We start from the raw sequence: 17195 nt of genomic DNA on the forward strand, positions 1-17195 counted from the left end.
GCCTTGGAGATAACAGTTGACTTATCCCTATTATCAAAAACCAAGTGTTGATAATATTAACATTATCAAAATACCATGAACAAAACCACTTAACAGATCCTGGCCTTGTCCCCAGAGAACTTACATCTCAGAGATCACAAAAACAGCCTAAATTAACTATTAAGAGACATTAAAAAATAATGTGCTAGTTGTATATTATTTAAATACAAAATTTAAATGGTTATGCTATAATTAGTGGGCAGAATGCTCACTGATCAGGTATTGATACTCTAATTTAAATTAAAAAAATTTTTTATTGTTATTCAATTACAGTTGTGTGCCTTTTCTCCCCATCCCTCCACCCCACCCCAGCTGAACACACCTCCCTCCCCCGCCTCCACCCTCCCCCTTGACTTTATCCATGTGTCCTTTATAGTAGTTCCTGTAATCCCCTCTCCTCACTGTCCCCCCCCATTCCCCCCTGGCTATTATTAGATTGTTCTTAACTTCAACGTCTCTGGTTATATTTTGTTTGCTTTTTTCTTCTGTTGATTATGTTCCAGTTAAAGGTGAATCATATGGTAGTTGACCCTCACCGTCTGGCTAATTTAAATCTTAATATAAAAATTTTTGTTCTGATGTTTCAAAATGTAATCAAAGCTTATAATCATTATTATGTACATTAAGATATTTATGTACATTTTAAGGACAATTCACAGATATTGTATGTTTTGAGACTTATCAGCAATCCTTTTAGATTGTTAGTGCCTGATAAGAGATACTAACATGTTGATTGTTTATGCTATTTATCTCTCAAATACTGCAAATACTTATCTCCCACAAGTGCATCTCCTTGGGAAATGAGTAGAGGCTAGGCTAGGAGTAGAGCTGGCCAGGAGTAGCGCTGGGACTGAATTTGAAGGAAATGCTGAGCCTATGAGAGAGAGTTTGGCACAGTCCAGTGCTCATTCTAGCCTCTCATATTCAATCTTTATAAAGAAGGAAACATGTCCCTCCAGGAGTCCTGTAATGAGTGTGTTTACAGACTAAAATTGAGTGGTAACAGTCCCCCTTCCCCAATAAGAGGAGCCGAGAGAGATGATTTTACAGTATTTTCTCTCATCAAAGTAACACAGGCTTGTCTCTAGCTTCCTGACACAGAAAATTGCATTTTGTCACCCATTTGTCAGTTCTTAGAGATTTTAAGATAATTAAAGAACATTATAGCAGGTGACAGCTGTTGCCGAATGCCGTGTTGCTAGTTCTTCTGCTTGCTGGATGCCCATGAATCTCAGATGATGATAGCTTGGTGCTCCAGGTTTAATTAGCTGGTTGTTTTGAATCTGTCTGGGCTTTCAGGTGTGGGGTTAGCAGGCTTGCAGTTTGTTGAATCTAAGCTGTGCTCATCACTGATTGGAGAACTTGGGTCTGACCGACTCATAGAAGGTACCCTGGCACTTGTCAGACAAGAGCACCAAAGGGATAAGGATGCAGCTTTCTAGGTGAGGCTACTAAGAGAAATGTTGATTGGTTTCTTGATGTTCTTGCACTAAGGCATGCTTCTGACTTTGAAATTTATTTTCTGATTAAATCTTCTTCAAGGTCATCTCTTCTATTATACAGCATGGCAATCATAATCCATTTGGATTTATTTCCCAGTTAGTTTACCCAAAATTTCCTGACCTGAAGGAGAGAGATCTAAATGTTCTTGACTCTGGCTGTCAGTAGTATAGAATATTTTCTTCCTTTTCCTGGAGGATTTGAATGCCATTACACCACTTCAGAGAAAATATAAACCCAGCTGGAAGCTCCCTGCTTCCTTTCTCTTTTAGTCTCCCTAGGTGGGAGTGAGTTTCTCTGTCTCTCCACAATTTGTTCATAAAAACGTATATTAAAAAACCTCACATGATTTTATTTATTTATTTTAAAAAATATTTTATTTATATATTTTTAGAATGAAGGGAAAGGAGGGAGAAAGAGAGGGAGAGAAACAGTGATCAACTGCCTCTCGTACAACCCTACCTGGGGACCTGGCCCACAACTCAGGCATGGGCCCTGACTGGGAATTGAACCAGTGACCTTTGGGTTTGCAGACTGGCGCTAAACCCACTGAGCCATACCAGCCAGGGACCATGTGATCTTAAATTTATTTCCCAAATCATACTTGCTTTTCACTCATCTTAAAGCAAAAAAGAGGTTTCAGGAATAATTTTCAGGGTCACCCTTAACTCATAGAAAAAAAATTCATATCCAACAACAGACTCTGAATCATTACAATTAATAAGTAGGAGTGCATCTATTTCTACTTTAGAACCATCATAAAAGCCTTCTGTTTATGGAAACTACTTCGAGCCCCTCAGACCAGACACATTCTTTCACACTTTTTGTTATACAATACTATGCCCTTAAATCCTTTCTTTTATTTGTATACAGGTTAAATTCCTTCTTATTTTTCAAGTTTTGGCACAGAGGCCACATCTTCTAAATTTGAATCTGCTTAGCAGATCTCGGGCCCTCTTCCTTCAGTTCTGCTTCCTCTGCTCTTTGCACGCATGTACCCTAGAATCGAAACCATGTTGGCAGCTTACCGTTGACATTAACATGACTTTATTATTCCATTGTCTTCAACATAACTCTAGTATTTTGTGAGATTCCTTTCCAGGAAGATACAAGTCGTATATAACTTACCTTTTCATTCTAAGGACTTCCAGAGAGTCCCAACAACTCATTTATAGAAAGCATCAGTAGACAGTTTACAGCAGACTCTTTGAACCTCTTGCCTGAAAATACTTACACTGCTGTGTCTACTAATCCTAAACTACTATGTCATGACCCCTACCCAATAGTAATCAAGCCTTTACATTGAAAGACCTGTCTCAGAGCAGACTTTGAATTCTCAACAAACATCGCAACTTTGTCCTTCCTTTTCCAGGACATCACTAAGATTCCATTGACCTGGTGTTCTCCCTTACCCTGGTAAGCACTTGCCTGAGCTTTGTTATATTAACAGATAGCTTGGTGATAGTTTGGGGAACTAGTATTTGACAACATTATAGACCAAGTTACTTTATCTTATATTTGATAAAGTACAAGGGTTCTGTTTACTATGAACTCTTGAGGACGATGATTATTTCTTTACTACCCTGCCTGTCCTGGGGTCTTATGTCTAACACAGCATGAAAAGAAATATGCATCTTTTGGAAAAATAGACTTAGTGAATAGAGGGGAAGTTAAAGTCTTGGCACCCAAAAACCATCTTGCTCGACCAGACTTAAGCTTTCCTGGTGCTTTTCCAAGTCCTCCTCAGCCTGTTTTGATGATCCCCATGCTCTGGCCCAAGTCCATCCATCTAACTGTATTTGCTGCACATTTTCCACTCTAATAGAGCTCTTCTCCTCATTGGTCCATGCTCTTATGCACCTGCAGATTTTCATGTATTCTGTTCCCTGTGCCAGGAATGCCTTTCTCCTTGCCTGATGCTAACCCTTGCCCAAAATTAAGGCTGAGTTAGTTCTAAATTCGCCATGTAGTCTTTTCCAACTTTTTCACTACATACTATTCTCTCTTTCCTTTCAACTTTTATAGTACTTGTATAGTCAGCATCTCACTATATTTTGCATGATTCCTTCATAACTGAGTTTTATTGTTTTTTAAAGTTTTTATTTATTTTCAGAGAGAGGGGGAAGGAGGGAGAAAGAGAGGGAGAGAAACACTGATGTGCAAGAGATATATCAATTGGTTGCCTCTCACATGCCTCCAACCAGGAACCTGGCCTGCAATCCAGGCATGTGCACTGACCAGGAATGGAACTAGTGACCTTTGGGTTTGCGGACCAGCACTCAATCCACTAAGTCACACCAGCCTGGCCTTATTCTATTATTTTTGATGACTTGAATTAAGGCAAAAGACCCTATATTCAGCCATTCACTTATTTATTCAACTAATGTTTTAGAAACCCACTATGGCAATATGGTGTGATAGATACTGGGGATGTAGGAATATTACGACAGGGTGACCGTATGCATTGTTTGGACCTCCAAGTTTTTAGACACAGGGTAAAGTGAAGCACTAAGGTGTGGCTTTAGTTCCTTGGTGACCCTCCAGGGCTTCTTTACATTTATCAAAGTATTCACAGACTCAGAGAAGCTGGCTCAATATTTTGTACCCAGTTTTATTGCATGTTCTATCAATCCTGCTTTAAAAGAAATTCACTGTAGAGAAACCTAACATCAGTTCTCAGCTATTACTATAATTGCTAACAAATTTTGATTATCTGGAGTAAGAAACAATGACAAAAAGAATACATTAAATCAACCTAAATATATATAATCTGTTATAAGTCTTTGAACGTTGGCTGGTGGGGGTTGCTGAGAGAACAAGGAAAAGGAAAGGAGTGGTTAATGGACAGACTGAAGGTCAAGGTGTCTTTTTTTTTAAATTTTTATTGTTATTCAATTACAGTTGTATGCCTTTTCTCCCCATCCCTCCACCCCACCCCAGCCGAACCCACCTCCCTCCCCCCCTCCCCCTCCCCCCTGGTTTTGTCCACGTGTCCTTTATAGTAGTTCCTGTACGGTCAAGGTGTATTTAAATTAAGTAGCCAAGTCTCCAAAACATTGCCCATGAGGAAAAGGATGAAGAGAGCAGAGTCCTAGCCAGCTATGGCGTTGCATGGGGCTGCTTTTTTCGATCTCTAGGTGGTGGAAATACTTGTAGTGAGTGGATGGTGCAAACAGATTTCTCAGGAGCGTGCCTTCTCTGAAACAGTGGCTGATGTGACAGGTGCAAATTCTGGTCCCTTGGAGAAGGGAGCAGGCAAGGGTGGGAGAAGTAGCTGGCCGGGTGCGTTGTTGACAATCTATCCACATGAGAGCAAGAGTGAGGAGGATTCTAGACCCTCCAGGCAAGACAGAATATCAGTCAGAAAAAGAAGGTAGAGCTGTATTCCTTAGAAGAAATTGCTTCGGCGGGGATGGAGGGAATGATCAGTAAGTGTGCTGTATCCAAGCTTTTCTTGTATTGGGGGAAGCAAGACTATTGGCAACCTCACAGGCATGGTGCTGGTGCACGTTTATGTCCACATATACATCAGGCTCCCCGGAATTGGCTGTTTCTGAGTAGGGCAGAAATAGGACGGCATGGCAAGGGCTTTTCACACCCAGGGCAGTGCTGAGGGAAGTAGATGGAGCTGGGTCAGCTGGCACTGACATTCAGAACAACCGTTCAATCCCTTTCTATTTTTTCCCCATGGACACTACTTGAATAGCTTACATTAACATGTCTTTCTTCTCCCTGGGAAGGTAGAGAAATTAATTAGCTGTGAAATACCTTAAGGCAGATACAAAGATCAAATATGAAGAAAAAATAAGATTAATAAGTACATATGGGTAGCCAATTCCTGAATGTTCAAGGCAAAAATAATCACAGGAATTATTACAAAAATGACATGACGTATTAATGAAAGATCAGGTGGTTTCACCAGAATTGGGATTAGTCTTTATGTGTGTCTCCTCCCCCACCCACTTACAAAGAGAGTTATTTAATTTAAGGAAAAATAATACATAGTGAGGATCGATATACAGTCATTGAAGCAGAAATGATTGGAGGAAAATAGTGTGAATTGGAGTATTCAGAAGAAAATCAGGATAACAATTTGTCTACCACTGTATAGGAACCTGTTAAAACATAATTTGCAACTTTCATCTGCTAGAATATTGTTCCTTCTCACAAACAGGTATTGGCATAAATTCAGACACATTAACTATGTTCCAAGTAGTGTTAATTTATTTTTTCTCATATTTCCAATTATCACAGTATATTCATTTTGATTTAAAAACCCAGAGCACAGCTTAATTTTAGCAATTAATTTAATTTAAAAGAACTATTTATTGAATTTTACTAAATTGTATTTTTTCCCATAGAGTATTGCCATATAGTGTGGAATTGTCAAACTTTGCTTGCTATTATTTCTAGCCTTTTCCCTCTAGGACTTTTTTACTCTTTGATCTGAAGGAAGCAATTGCTCTTCAATTTTCTTATCGAACTTCTTTTTACTTATAAGTGATCAGAACACAGTCGTTCTAGCAGTAGATTTATTTAGAAGACAGACACTAATTCAGTCACTGAGAAACTAAATGATGAATCAGTTCTTAATCCTGATAAAGTCTTTTTATTTTTTTCCAAATTATAAGGGAAAGCTTATTTAGAAAGTTACAGAGGTAGAAATGAGCCAGGTGGCTGCATAGATTCAGGAAACAAGTTACAAAAGGATCCTTGGAGCTTAGGAGAGGGAAAGGCAAAGGTAAGGTGCCTGGGGGAAAGAAAAGAGGACCGGGAAAGGCGCAGGCATGCTCCCGAGAGGGAAAGCACCTAAAATCTTTGTTTTAACATGCGTTGACCATGTCTGTAATTTTTTAAATTCTTGAGTTCATGTATGTTGTCCATGTCTGCACTCTCTCTTTTTCTTTAGTGGAGATAGACTCTGATCAGGGGAAATAGCAGGCATCCCTGGAGAGGCTATATTCTAGGTACAAAGCAGAAGACTGGCCTTCAAAAGCCCTTCCTTCTATTTTTGGCAGATGGCTATGAGATCTCAGAAAGAGTAAGCTATTGCGACTTCATTTCTCCAACTCTTCAGAAAGGGGTTTGACATATATCAAAATCCATCTTGCACTGATAGAAATTTGAAGATAATTTGCAAGAGTTAATCGACAATTTCTGTAGAAATTGTTCTCAAGTTTTGATGAAGATTTTCTATTTTAAAATTGTATCTTGTTCTCAGATAATAAAATTGAGATCTTAAAGTGGGCTTGAATGCTAAGCTTATTTTTATAAGATAAAAAAACCACATAGTCTACATTTACTATAACTGTAAAAACAAAATTTTGTTTAAGAGAATATTTTTCTGTGCCTAAAATGGAAAAGAGGCTTTTCAAAATGACTAGTAGAATAATTATTACCTTTTTTGAGCTCATATCACTGTAGTGTTGCTGTGGTATAAAATGAAAAAAATGTGGCAAATGCAATAATCATTTATGCTTCCAATAATCAATCTAACAAAAATTTTACTGTTAGAATAAGCTGCTTTAACATCAATTTGATTTCCATTGCTCTTATTATAATAACAGAGCATGCATTAAATAAAACATTAAATTTGGCATATTCTAGGTTCATTGTCTTGGATGATGAAAAATGACTCTTCTAACACCACTGTGTCATAATCGTGGGCAGGCATAGAAGTGTATCCTTGCTTCTAGTTATTGGAGCCACAGGCTCCCTTTGCATAGGCTAGTGCTCCAGTATTTTGGAGTGTAAAAGAAGAGTGTGGATTACTACTAGGTTAGTCTTAGAATAGATTTATCCATTGGTATGAAAATGGAGTAGGTGACCTGTCAAACAAACTCCATTGCAATGTTGATATCCTATGATTCTAGCCTTTTTGGGAAATTAATTCATAAATTTGATTCCTGTACCTTTGGACTTTATTCTCTATAGTGGACACAAGAGATATGAACACCTAAGAGTTCACTCAGGCAACCTACTATGTTTTCGTTGATGCCTGGGTACTTGTGCTGCTGCTTTGAACAACACCCAAGTAAAAAACCAGTCTCGTATGTTGGTCTATTGCCATAGTCTATGTGTACCGCAAACATGGTTGCTTAGCTACCCTGAGTATAACGCGAGCAGGGAAAGGCTCAAACCTCTATCTGTGGCGGTGGGAGTCAGGAAGGGAGAGCCAGGACTTTGACCGTGACACAAGCCATAGCCAGAAAACTCCTGATCACTCTCTCCTAGTCCTGATTAAATTGAGTGTTGATGGGTTGATTAAGGTCCCTTCTAAACTTCAAGGACATCTGCTGGCACCAAATGTTAGAGTCTCAAAAACATTATAAAACAATAGAAAATAGAAAAGTTAAACTCTTTTTATTTTATATCTGTGAAAAGCGAGCACATTTTAAGTTTTTCTGCCTCCTACCTCTAAATATCATTAAATACTATCTTGAAGAGGGCTTTTATTCATTTGACACCATTATTGGGATACAATATGGGGTCATTTGTCAATAGGTCAGGTCAATAAATTAAAAAAGTTTTACTCCTCCTTACCTCATAAAGCCAATAACTGGCAGCGTTGAAGTGGTGTGGCGGAAGGAGAGGCTTTTAAAGGAAGTGGATGTCGTTTAGACTCTGTCTGCCACTTACTAAATGGAAGGAAGACCTTGTGGAGTTAGTCATCCTGAGTCTCAGTTTTCTCAACCATAAAATAAGGATACTAATGCATAATTTATAGTGTTGTTATACCTGACACACAGGGAGTAGTTAATGGTATAGAATAGAGTTGTAGGGATTTGACCTCAGGCAATTGAGGGATAGTGTTAAAAAGTTTGTGTGCAGTTATGGCTCCTATGTTGGAGGCTGCAGCTTGAAGCCAGCAGAATAGGCAGTTAGGAGGAAAGAGGGGCAAGCAGTAGGGGAGGGTAAGCACAAACTGGAACTTGCAGGGATGGTCTGAAGCCATCGTAGATGAAATGGAACCCACATGGACCTCTTACTGCTTCCAAGTCTCCAACCTGAATGGGGTGAATGGCCTATAAGGGCAGCTGGCACCCTTCATCACAGAGCAAAAGAGGCACCTAGGCCAGGAGGGGAAGAAACTGAAGGAGGGGATCTGATAGTATCTAAATACGTTGTGAGTTTGGCCTGGTTGTTATAAAATTTCTTGGTGGCTCACATATATCTAGAACTATATAGGAAAGGGGATTCTGGAAAATGCAGTGTTAGTGAGCTAATTCCTCTTCCTTTGCTTTTTGTTCATGTCAATCCCAACCCTTCAAGAACCCCATTTACTTACTTCTCCCTACATTTTTACCTCATAGGTTTAACAGAGTAAACAGATGAAAACAATCACATTTGCTTTCCCCTTAGATCTTGAAAATTACCATGCAATTACTATGTCTTTAATTTTTTTATTTATTGATTTTTAGAGAGAGAGAGAGAAGAAGAAGTGGAGAGAAAAGAAGGGGGAGAGAGGGAGAGAGTGAGATTTGTTGTTCTACTTATTTATGCATTCATTGGTTGCTTCTTTTTAAAAATATATTTTATTGATTTGCCCTCCTCTGCCCGGTACCCCCATTCCCTTCAGCAGTCCACTCCCTTAGTTCAAGTCCATGGGTTGTACATATGAGTTCTTTGGCTACTCCATTTCCTATACTGTGCTTAACATCTCCCTGTCTATTTTGTACCTACCAGTTTGTACTTAATCCCCGCATCTTTTCCCCCGTTTTCCCCTTTCTCCTTCCCAGCTGATAATCCTCCAAATGATCTCTACATCAATGATTCTGTTCTTGTTCTGCTTGTTTACTTTGTTTTTTAGAGTTAATTGTTGATAGATATGTACTTACTGCCATTTTATTGTTCATAGTTTTGATCTTTTTCTTATATAGTTCCCATTAACATATCAAATAATGATGACGTGGTGCTGATGAACTCCTTTAGTTTTACCTTGTCTGGGAAGCACTTTATCTGCCCTTCAATTCTAAAGATGTTGGTACGTTTGGAGATGTCCCAGAAGCTCCTTATTCTATTCTCATTTCTTTTTTTTAATTCTTTTTTTCCTCTTGCTCTTCTGATTGAATACTTTTTTCTTCCTTGTTAGTACCCTGTAGATTTCTCTTTATTTCAGTTGACGCAACCGTCATTTCTGCCTGGGTCCTTTTTAATTCTGTTGCAGTATCCAATGATTTCTTTGAGCATCCTGATAACTAGTGTTTTGAACTCTGCATCTGATAGGTTGCTTATTTCCATTTCATTTAGTTCTTTTCCTGGAGTTTTGTTATGTTCTTTCATTTGGGCCATATTTCTTTGTCTCCTCAATTTGGCAGCCTCCCTGTGTTTGTTTCTGTGTATTAGGTAGAGCTGCTTTGACTCCCTGTCTTAGTAGTGTGGCCTATTGTAGAAAAGGCACCAGTAAATTGTGTGGGGCAGAGCCTTAGGTAATTGCCAGGGCTGGCAACCTCTTTCATTGCTTTTTGGCTCTGTGTGGAGGAGTGCTCAGAGAGGGGACAGTACCACTGCCTGGCCTCTGGAGATTGCCTAGGAGGAAGCTGTCTCCCAGCATTTGCCCTGTTGCCAGTCACCTCACTTTCTCCCCTTTTCCCCCGTATGCCACCTGTGCCCTTCCAGCTGTTGCCCTGGTGGTTGAACCCCAAGAGGGGTTGGGTCTGTGTGAGTTCTAAATACGTTGTGAGTCCTTTAAGAGGAGTCTCTTGAGAATCCACAGTGTCTTCCACTGCCTCAACGCACAATGATTTTTACAGCCGAAAGTTATGGGGACTTATCTTCCTGGCACTGGAACCCTGGTCTGGGGCTGGAATCGCTTGCTTCCGAGGTATCCCTCCCAATTTTTATCCACCACATGTGAATGTGGGGCCACCTGTTCCTCTGCCTCTCTGCACCTCTCTGTGCCTCTTCATGTCTCCACCCCTCCTACCTGTCTGGATGATTGAGTCTTCTTTAAATCCTTGGTTGTCCGACTTCCATTCAGCTCGATTTCCTGACAGATCTGGGTGATATTTGTTTTGTAGTCTAGTTGTAATTTTTGCTGTAGTTGTGCATGGAGACAAAGTGTGTTTACCTACGCCTTCATCTTGACTGGAGATTGGTTGCTTCTTGTATGTGCCCTGACCAGAGATTGAACCCATAACCTTGGCGTATTAGGATGACTACCTCTTTCTTTAATTAGAAAACTCTGTAATTAAATGATCCATGTTGGTTACTCATTTTCTTTATACCTTTAGCCATCTGGTGCCTCTTAGCAAAACTTTTCTCTTTTAACTTAGTAATGAGCTTATTCTGGCCAAATTTGCGGGTTGTAAAAGCAAATTAATTGACTTTCAAGTCAATTTGATTTCATTTCCTATATATACTGTCTTCAAATTCTCTCTTTTATCCCTGACTGAAGTCATCATGTCGAACTTCTATCCCCAACATTATAACAAAACTTCTCTAGCCAACAACTCCAAGGACTTCCAGGTTGCTAATCCTATGGACAATTCTCAGTCCTCTTCCTCCTCACCTTCTCAGCAGTACCTGAAACTTTTGATCACCTCTCCTTTCAAACACTCTCTTCACTTGGGTTAGCAGAACTCCACACTCCTGGTTTTTCTGTAACTATAGTCCTTTTCAGCTTCCTCTGCCGCTCCCTCCTTTTCTCCTACACCTTTTAATTTTGGAGGCTCCCATGACTCAGCTTTTGAACTTCTTATTTTGTATCTCCAATCTTTTCCTGATGATCGTCTTTCTGTCTTAGTGCTTTAGATATTATCTCTATATTGATGTCCCTAAATTTATAGCTATAGACTGGACCTAGATGCTGACCTCTGGATTCCTATATACAATTATTCTTTTCCAAAATCTCCACTTGCTTTTTATAATGGAAATATCAATCTATTCTGTTAGAAACTGAGCTCCTGGTATTTTCTTGTTAACTTACCTTAGGAAATGTCAACTCCATCCTTCCAGTTATTCACACCTGATGCTTTGGAATAATGCTCATGAAGTATATGTAATAAATCAGAAAATACCATCAGTTCTGTCTTCCATATGTACCCAGAATCCAAACACTTTTCATCACCTGTAGTGCTGGACCACCACATTTGCTTCCTGGCTAATGCACTGTTATTTTTCACCTAGATTGCTCCAGTCCCCCAACTGTGACCCCTTTGCTCATGCTTAATGTCTTCAGCACTGACAAAAGATTCTCCAGCCATACATTTGGCCTTCTCTCCAGAGCACGCGTTCATAACAGTGAATATCCTAATTTTAGCACCTTTTGCAATATGGACCATCTGGGAGTTTCCCAAATCAAGTCCTGGGTGCTTTTTGTTAATAATTCTTTCCTCAAGTTATCTTTTTCTTCTAGCATTGTAGTGTAAGTGGCAAGAAGAAACCAGACTGTGTCTTCAGTGCTTCGCTTGGAAATCTCCTCAGCTAAATATTCAAATTCATCACTTACAAGTGCTGTTTCTCACACAGTGGTTGGTCACAATTCAGTGAAGCTCTCTGCCACTATATTACAAGGATTGCCTTTCTTCCATTTTCCAACAGTATGTTTCTTATTTCTTTCTGAGCCCCTGAGCAGTACCTTCAATGTTCATATTTCTACCAATATTCAGTTTATGGCAGTACACATATTCTCCAAGACGATATAGGCTTCCTCTATCATACTTCTTACTTCTTTCTGAACTCTTACCAGCATTGTTTTCAATATTCATATTTCTACCAATCATCTATTTAAAGAAATCTAGGCTTTATCAGGTGCCTCATCAGGTGCTAAATTCTTCCAGCCTTTGTCCATTTCCAATTCCAAAGCCACTTCCACATTTTTTGGTACTTTTACAGCAGCACCACACTTCTTGATACCAAAATCTGCATTGCTTTCCTATGGTTGCTAAATAAATTATCACAAATTTGGTGGCTTTAAATGGCAGAAATTTATTTCTTATATTTCTGGAGGCAAGAAGCCCGAAATCGGTATCACTGAGTCAAAATCAAGGTGCCAGCAGGGCTGCGCCCACTTTGGAGGGACTAGGGGAGAGTACTTTTCTTGTCTCTTCCAGCATATAGTGGACACCAGCATTCCTTAGCGTGTGGCTGCATCACTACAGTCCTCAAGGCCAGGATCTTCAAATCCCTCTCTGCTTTATTTTAACATTGCTCTCTCCTCTCTGTGTGTAAGATCTTCCTCTGTCTTCCTTTTCTTTTGGGTAAGGCCAGTGAGCAAACAGCGATGATCTATGATATTCTCTAACCCAGCTTTCAAAAACTCTTCTGCCCGTTGTTTCAGTGGAGTTGAGTTCAGACTGGTCTTTCTTCCTTATTGCAATAGCCTTGAATGAAGTCCTCCTTACCTGTTTAACTTTGGTGCTGCATTTTTTGTTTTGACAATGGTTTCATACACTATCACCCTTTAATCATTTCCATCAAGACTCTCTGACATGAATGTAAAAGTGTTATTACTTTTAGAGAAAATTAGTAAGTAACTCTTCATTTTCATTCCTACTAAATTACAGCATGTTTATACTTAGAAAAGCATGAGAAAGTATGAGAAAGACTCTTGATGTCCTCTTGCTGGATTTGTCCTCTTTTATCATCTCATTTTTATAAATTCTCTAATCAATACCCCAGTTATGCTTATTTTTCCTCATTTGAATTTGTTAGATGATAATTTAAAAAATATTTTATTTCATTCATGAATTAATGAGGGAATTAAATAGATGTAGATGTTTAACAGGTTCAAAAGAAAATCCTGGCTTCTCCACAGTGGGGAAAGGAGGTCACGTGAGTTTTGGGACAGGGAAGATTTGTATTTCTATGGATAAAAATTATTTTTCATTGTTATCAGTTATCTATAATTTACAGAGATGTAACATAGCTGCCATAGAATCATAAACCAGTAACATGGAGAAATGTCATAAACAATACATTGTTTTCCTTTGAAGCACAATTTTCTCCCTACAGAACCTTGATTCACTTTTTACTATTGACACAGAGTTGCAGGATGAAAGTGTTAGAGGCCATAAAAATTTCTCAGGGTTTGGATAACTGTTTTATTCATAATAAGAAAAGAATATAAGGTTAGAGTATTTTCAATAGAAGCAATCAATGAGCCTGAGAAAGGATTTACTGAAAGGACTGTTACATTAAATAATGAAGTTCAGAATCTCAAGATAGAAGGAGCTTCAGCTTTTGTGCTGCTGATGGGTAAGGTGGAAGAAAATGTCAATTTGACCAGAGTACAAAAGATTTTTAAAATTTGAAATAGAATTGGCCTGATGGATAACCCATGAGTCCTTTGAACCTCTGAAGTATGATTCTGCTAAGGACAAAGAAAACTGAGCCAGACAGCCCTGGATGAATCTGTAAGAGCTTGGGCAGGAGGCACACTCAAAAGGGAAATTCAGTGGGCATGACATGAAAGGGTGTTAAACTGCCTTGTGGGTTCATTGTGACCCCGAAAGTCCTCAATACCAAGTTTAATCAGCCCTGAATGATCTCTGCTCTCAATGTGGTGTGCGGCATCTTGTGGAATACAGTATTGTTAAATGTCCTCACATTTTAGGGACAATAGGAACAATATGCAAATTAACCGTGGGTAATGTTCCTGGCAATGCACAATTATGGGCATTTAAAATTTTTAGATGCATATTAAACCTAAAGTTCCTTGTAAATAGTGCCAATTTGCCTCCAAATAACATGTTGCAGAGATAGAATAATTTACCATAAACTCCTGTACCAACAACAGTAGCTGGCACATATATAGATTCTATTCTGTAAGTGTGTGATATTGACTGACTGGAAAAACATCCAAGAAGAGTTTCCATTTTTCTATGTTAAAAAATTTAATAGTCAGTTATTGAAGTAGAAGTGACTGACTTCAAGCAGAATGGTGGTGTGGTATTGTGCTACTAATATGCATGCCAACTGTACTTTGATTTTCCTTACCGTTCCTCCATGGCAATGATATTCAAATCCTCTCCTTATCACTGGGGCACCAAAACATAGAATCCAGGAACACATTGGCAGTGGCAGTATAAATACTCATACACATTTCATGAAAACAATCCAGCCTTAGGAAATCTTTTTGCACATTGGAGATGAAGGGTTACCTAGAACCTCATTGTCTCTTGATGTGTTTGTAGTTATTCACTATATGTATAATGTGTCTTGTTTGCTAAGTAATAGGCTTATTGAGTTGAACAATGTGGAAGTAAAATGTATTGACTTCTTTGATTACAGGAGCACTTTATTAACTACTTCCCATATAAATTATGAGGGTGCCCAGTACAGGGGTTTCAAAGTTGATACCTTGCAGTGCTTCTGCTCCTCTTCCTCCTTTTCCTTTTTTTGCATGTCAGTAGCTGGTGAAAAGCTGAATAGGAGACAACACAATACAAAATACTAAAAAAAAAAACTAACCCAAACTGAAGACAATGTGAAATATTGAAAGGGAATATTTTAAATATGCAAAAGATTATTTATCTGAATTTGAACCAAAGTGAATACACTCATTCTTCAGAAAAGAGGGATGCATGAAGATACATTTTGAACACAAGGCTAGAAAATTATGTATCAAATTCTGCTCATGGTCTTCTCTGGGTAGTAACTTTTGTTTTCTTTTAAATGATTTATTGTAATTTATTTAAAAAATTACTAAAACCCCTTTTATTTTTGTTAAAATGGATATTTATTATTTCCATAATGAGGAACAAATAGGCATTCACTTATATATAAATATAGAATATGTTTATATAATTGAAATATATATATACAGATGCAATCATGTGTGTACATGTATATATACTCTCTCCATCTGTTAATAGGCATTTAGTTTGACTTAAATATATTCTATTTAGAGTAAATATATAGAGTGAAGAAACATTGTTATTATTCTTCAATATACAAGTTACTTTTCACTTATTCAAATGTATACTTTCAGATAGTCATCTGAATTTTTACTTTCATAAAGCATGCATTCTACTTTAATTTATTCATAAGCAATAAAAAATTCTCGAACATTTTCTGAATAAGTAATCTATTGACTTACTGTCATCTTAGAAGAAACCAGTGATACTTCTGTAATATACTCTATTATTTTCATTTACTTAAAATTTTTATGTTAGTTTATTTTGTTCATTGGATTCCACATATGAGTGAAATCATATGGATCTTCTCTTGCTCTGACTGGCTTTTTTCACTTAGCATAATACTTTCCAGGTCCATCCATGCTGTTGCAAAGGGTAAGATTTCCTTCCTTTAAAAAAAAAAAACCCCTCACCTGGGGATATGCTCATTGATTGTAGGGAGAGAAGAATGGAAAGCGAAAACAGAGAAACATCCAGCTGGTTGCCTCCCATATGTGCCCTGACTGGGGATCGAGCCCACAACCTTTTGGCGTAGAGGACAATGCTCCAATCAACTGAATCACCTGGTAGGGGCAAGATTTCCCTTTTTTTTTTTTAATATGGTTGTCACTGATCCACTATCTAAATGTACCACAGCTTTTTTATCCACTTACCTACTGATGGGCACTTGGGCTGCTTCCAAATCTGGGCTATTGTAAATAACGCTGCAATGAACATAGGAGTGTGTGTATTCTTTCAAATTAGTGTTTTGGGTTTCTTCAGATGTATTCCCAGAAGTGGAATCGCTGGGTCATAAGGCAGTTCCATTTTCTATTATTCTTGATTTTTGTTAATCATACTCCCATCTAGACCACTTGGAACTAGTCATTTAACTGCTATTTTAAAATTAAATTCATTGCATCTTTTCTCAATATTTTGTAAGGTTGATACATATCTCAGCTTTGTGCCTCTTTAGCTTCTGCTAGAAAATGTAAGAGGATGATGGCAAGGGCATTCAGCCTGTTTATTACAGGACCTTTAGGAGAGCACATCATGAAAGGTAGAGAGCACAGCAATCTGAACTCTGGTTGCTAAGTCAAACTTCATTCTGTCAGACAGAAAGCCCCTGTGCACAGCAAGAAATATATCTGATGAATCAGCGGTAGAGCTGCAATGTGACTTATATATAGATCAACTACTTGAGGCAGCTCGTTATTAGCCTTCCTGTTTAGCAGTGGCAATGTGGGACACACGGTTTTGAGAAGTCTCTAGACCCCTTTAGGACTGTATCTCCATTCCTATATTCAACGACATCCTAAATATAGGCTTGCCTTTTACATAGTCGGGGCAAGAAAAAACAGATTCTTTCTTTCAACCCCTACCTGAGGATATGCTTTATTGGTTTTAGAGAGAGAGGAGGGGTGGTGAAAAGAAGAGAGAGGAGAGAGGGTGAGAGAGAGAAAGAGAGAGAGAGAGAAACTTCGATAGACTGCCTCCTGTAGGCATCCCAACTAGGGATTGAATCCACAATCATTTTGATATATGGGACGATGCTCCACCAACTGAGCACCCAGCCAGGGCCAGAAATTCTTATAGGTAGGAAGTCTATCCTAGTGGGAAGCCTCCAGTTCCTTGAAAATTTGTAAGAAGTACATTTAAATTCATGGGGAACTTCCTTGTCCCCATACAGAACATTGAATTTAGTGAGACATTAGACTTCTTTTGGAAATAAAGGAATATCCATCCCCCCTTTCAAAGCTTCTGCAGAAACTCCTGTCTTATATTTCCACATCTTATGGCAATCCGGCCTTGTGACTC

General features: G+C 38.5%; 1 protein-coding gene across 1 annotated transcript in view; it reads left to right on the forward strand.

Annotated features, from left to right (window-relative positions):
* TERF2IP (TERF2 interacting protein) overlaps positions 1 to 15964 on the forward strand; it is a 60449-nt gene extending 44485 nt beyond the window's left edge. The window contains exon 4 of the mRNA XM_053914766.1: positions 15837 to 15964. Within this exon, the coding sequence (XP_053770741.1) occupies positions 15837 to 15956 (120 nt within the window). The 3' untranslated portion in view covers positions 15957 to 15964. The remainder of the gene's footprint in view (positions 1 to 15836) is intronic.
* The last annotated feature ends 1231 nt before the right edge of the window (positions 15965 to 17195 follow it).

This window comes from Desmodus rotundus, chromosome 12 (assembly GCF_022682495.2).
Source record: "Desmodus rotundus isolate HL8 chromosome 12, HLdesRot8A.1, whole genome shotgun sequence".
NCBI lineage: Eukaryota > Metazoa > Chordata > Mammalia > Chiroptera > Phyllostomidae > Desmodus > Desmodus rotundus.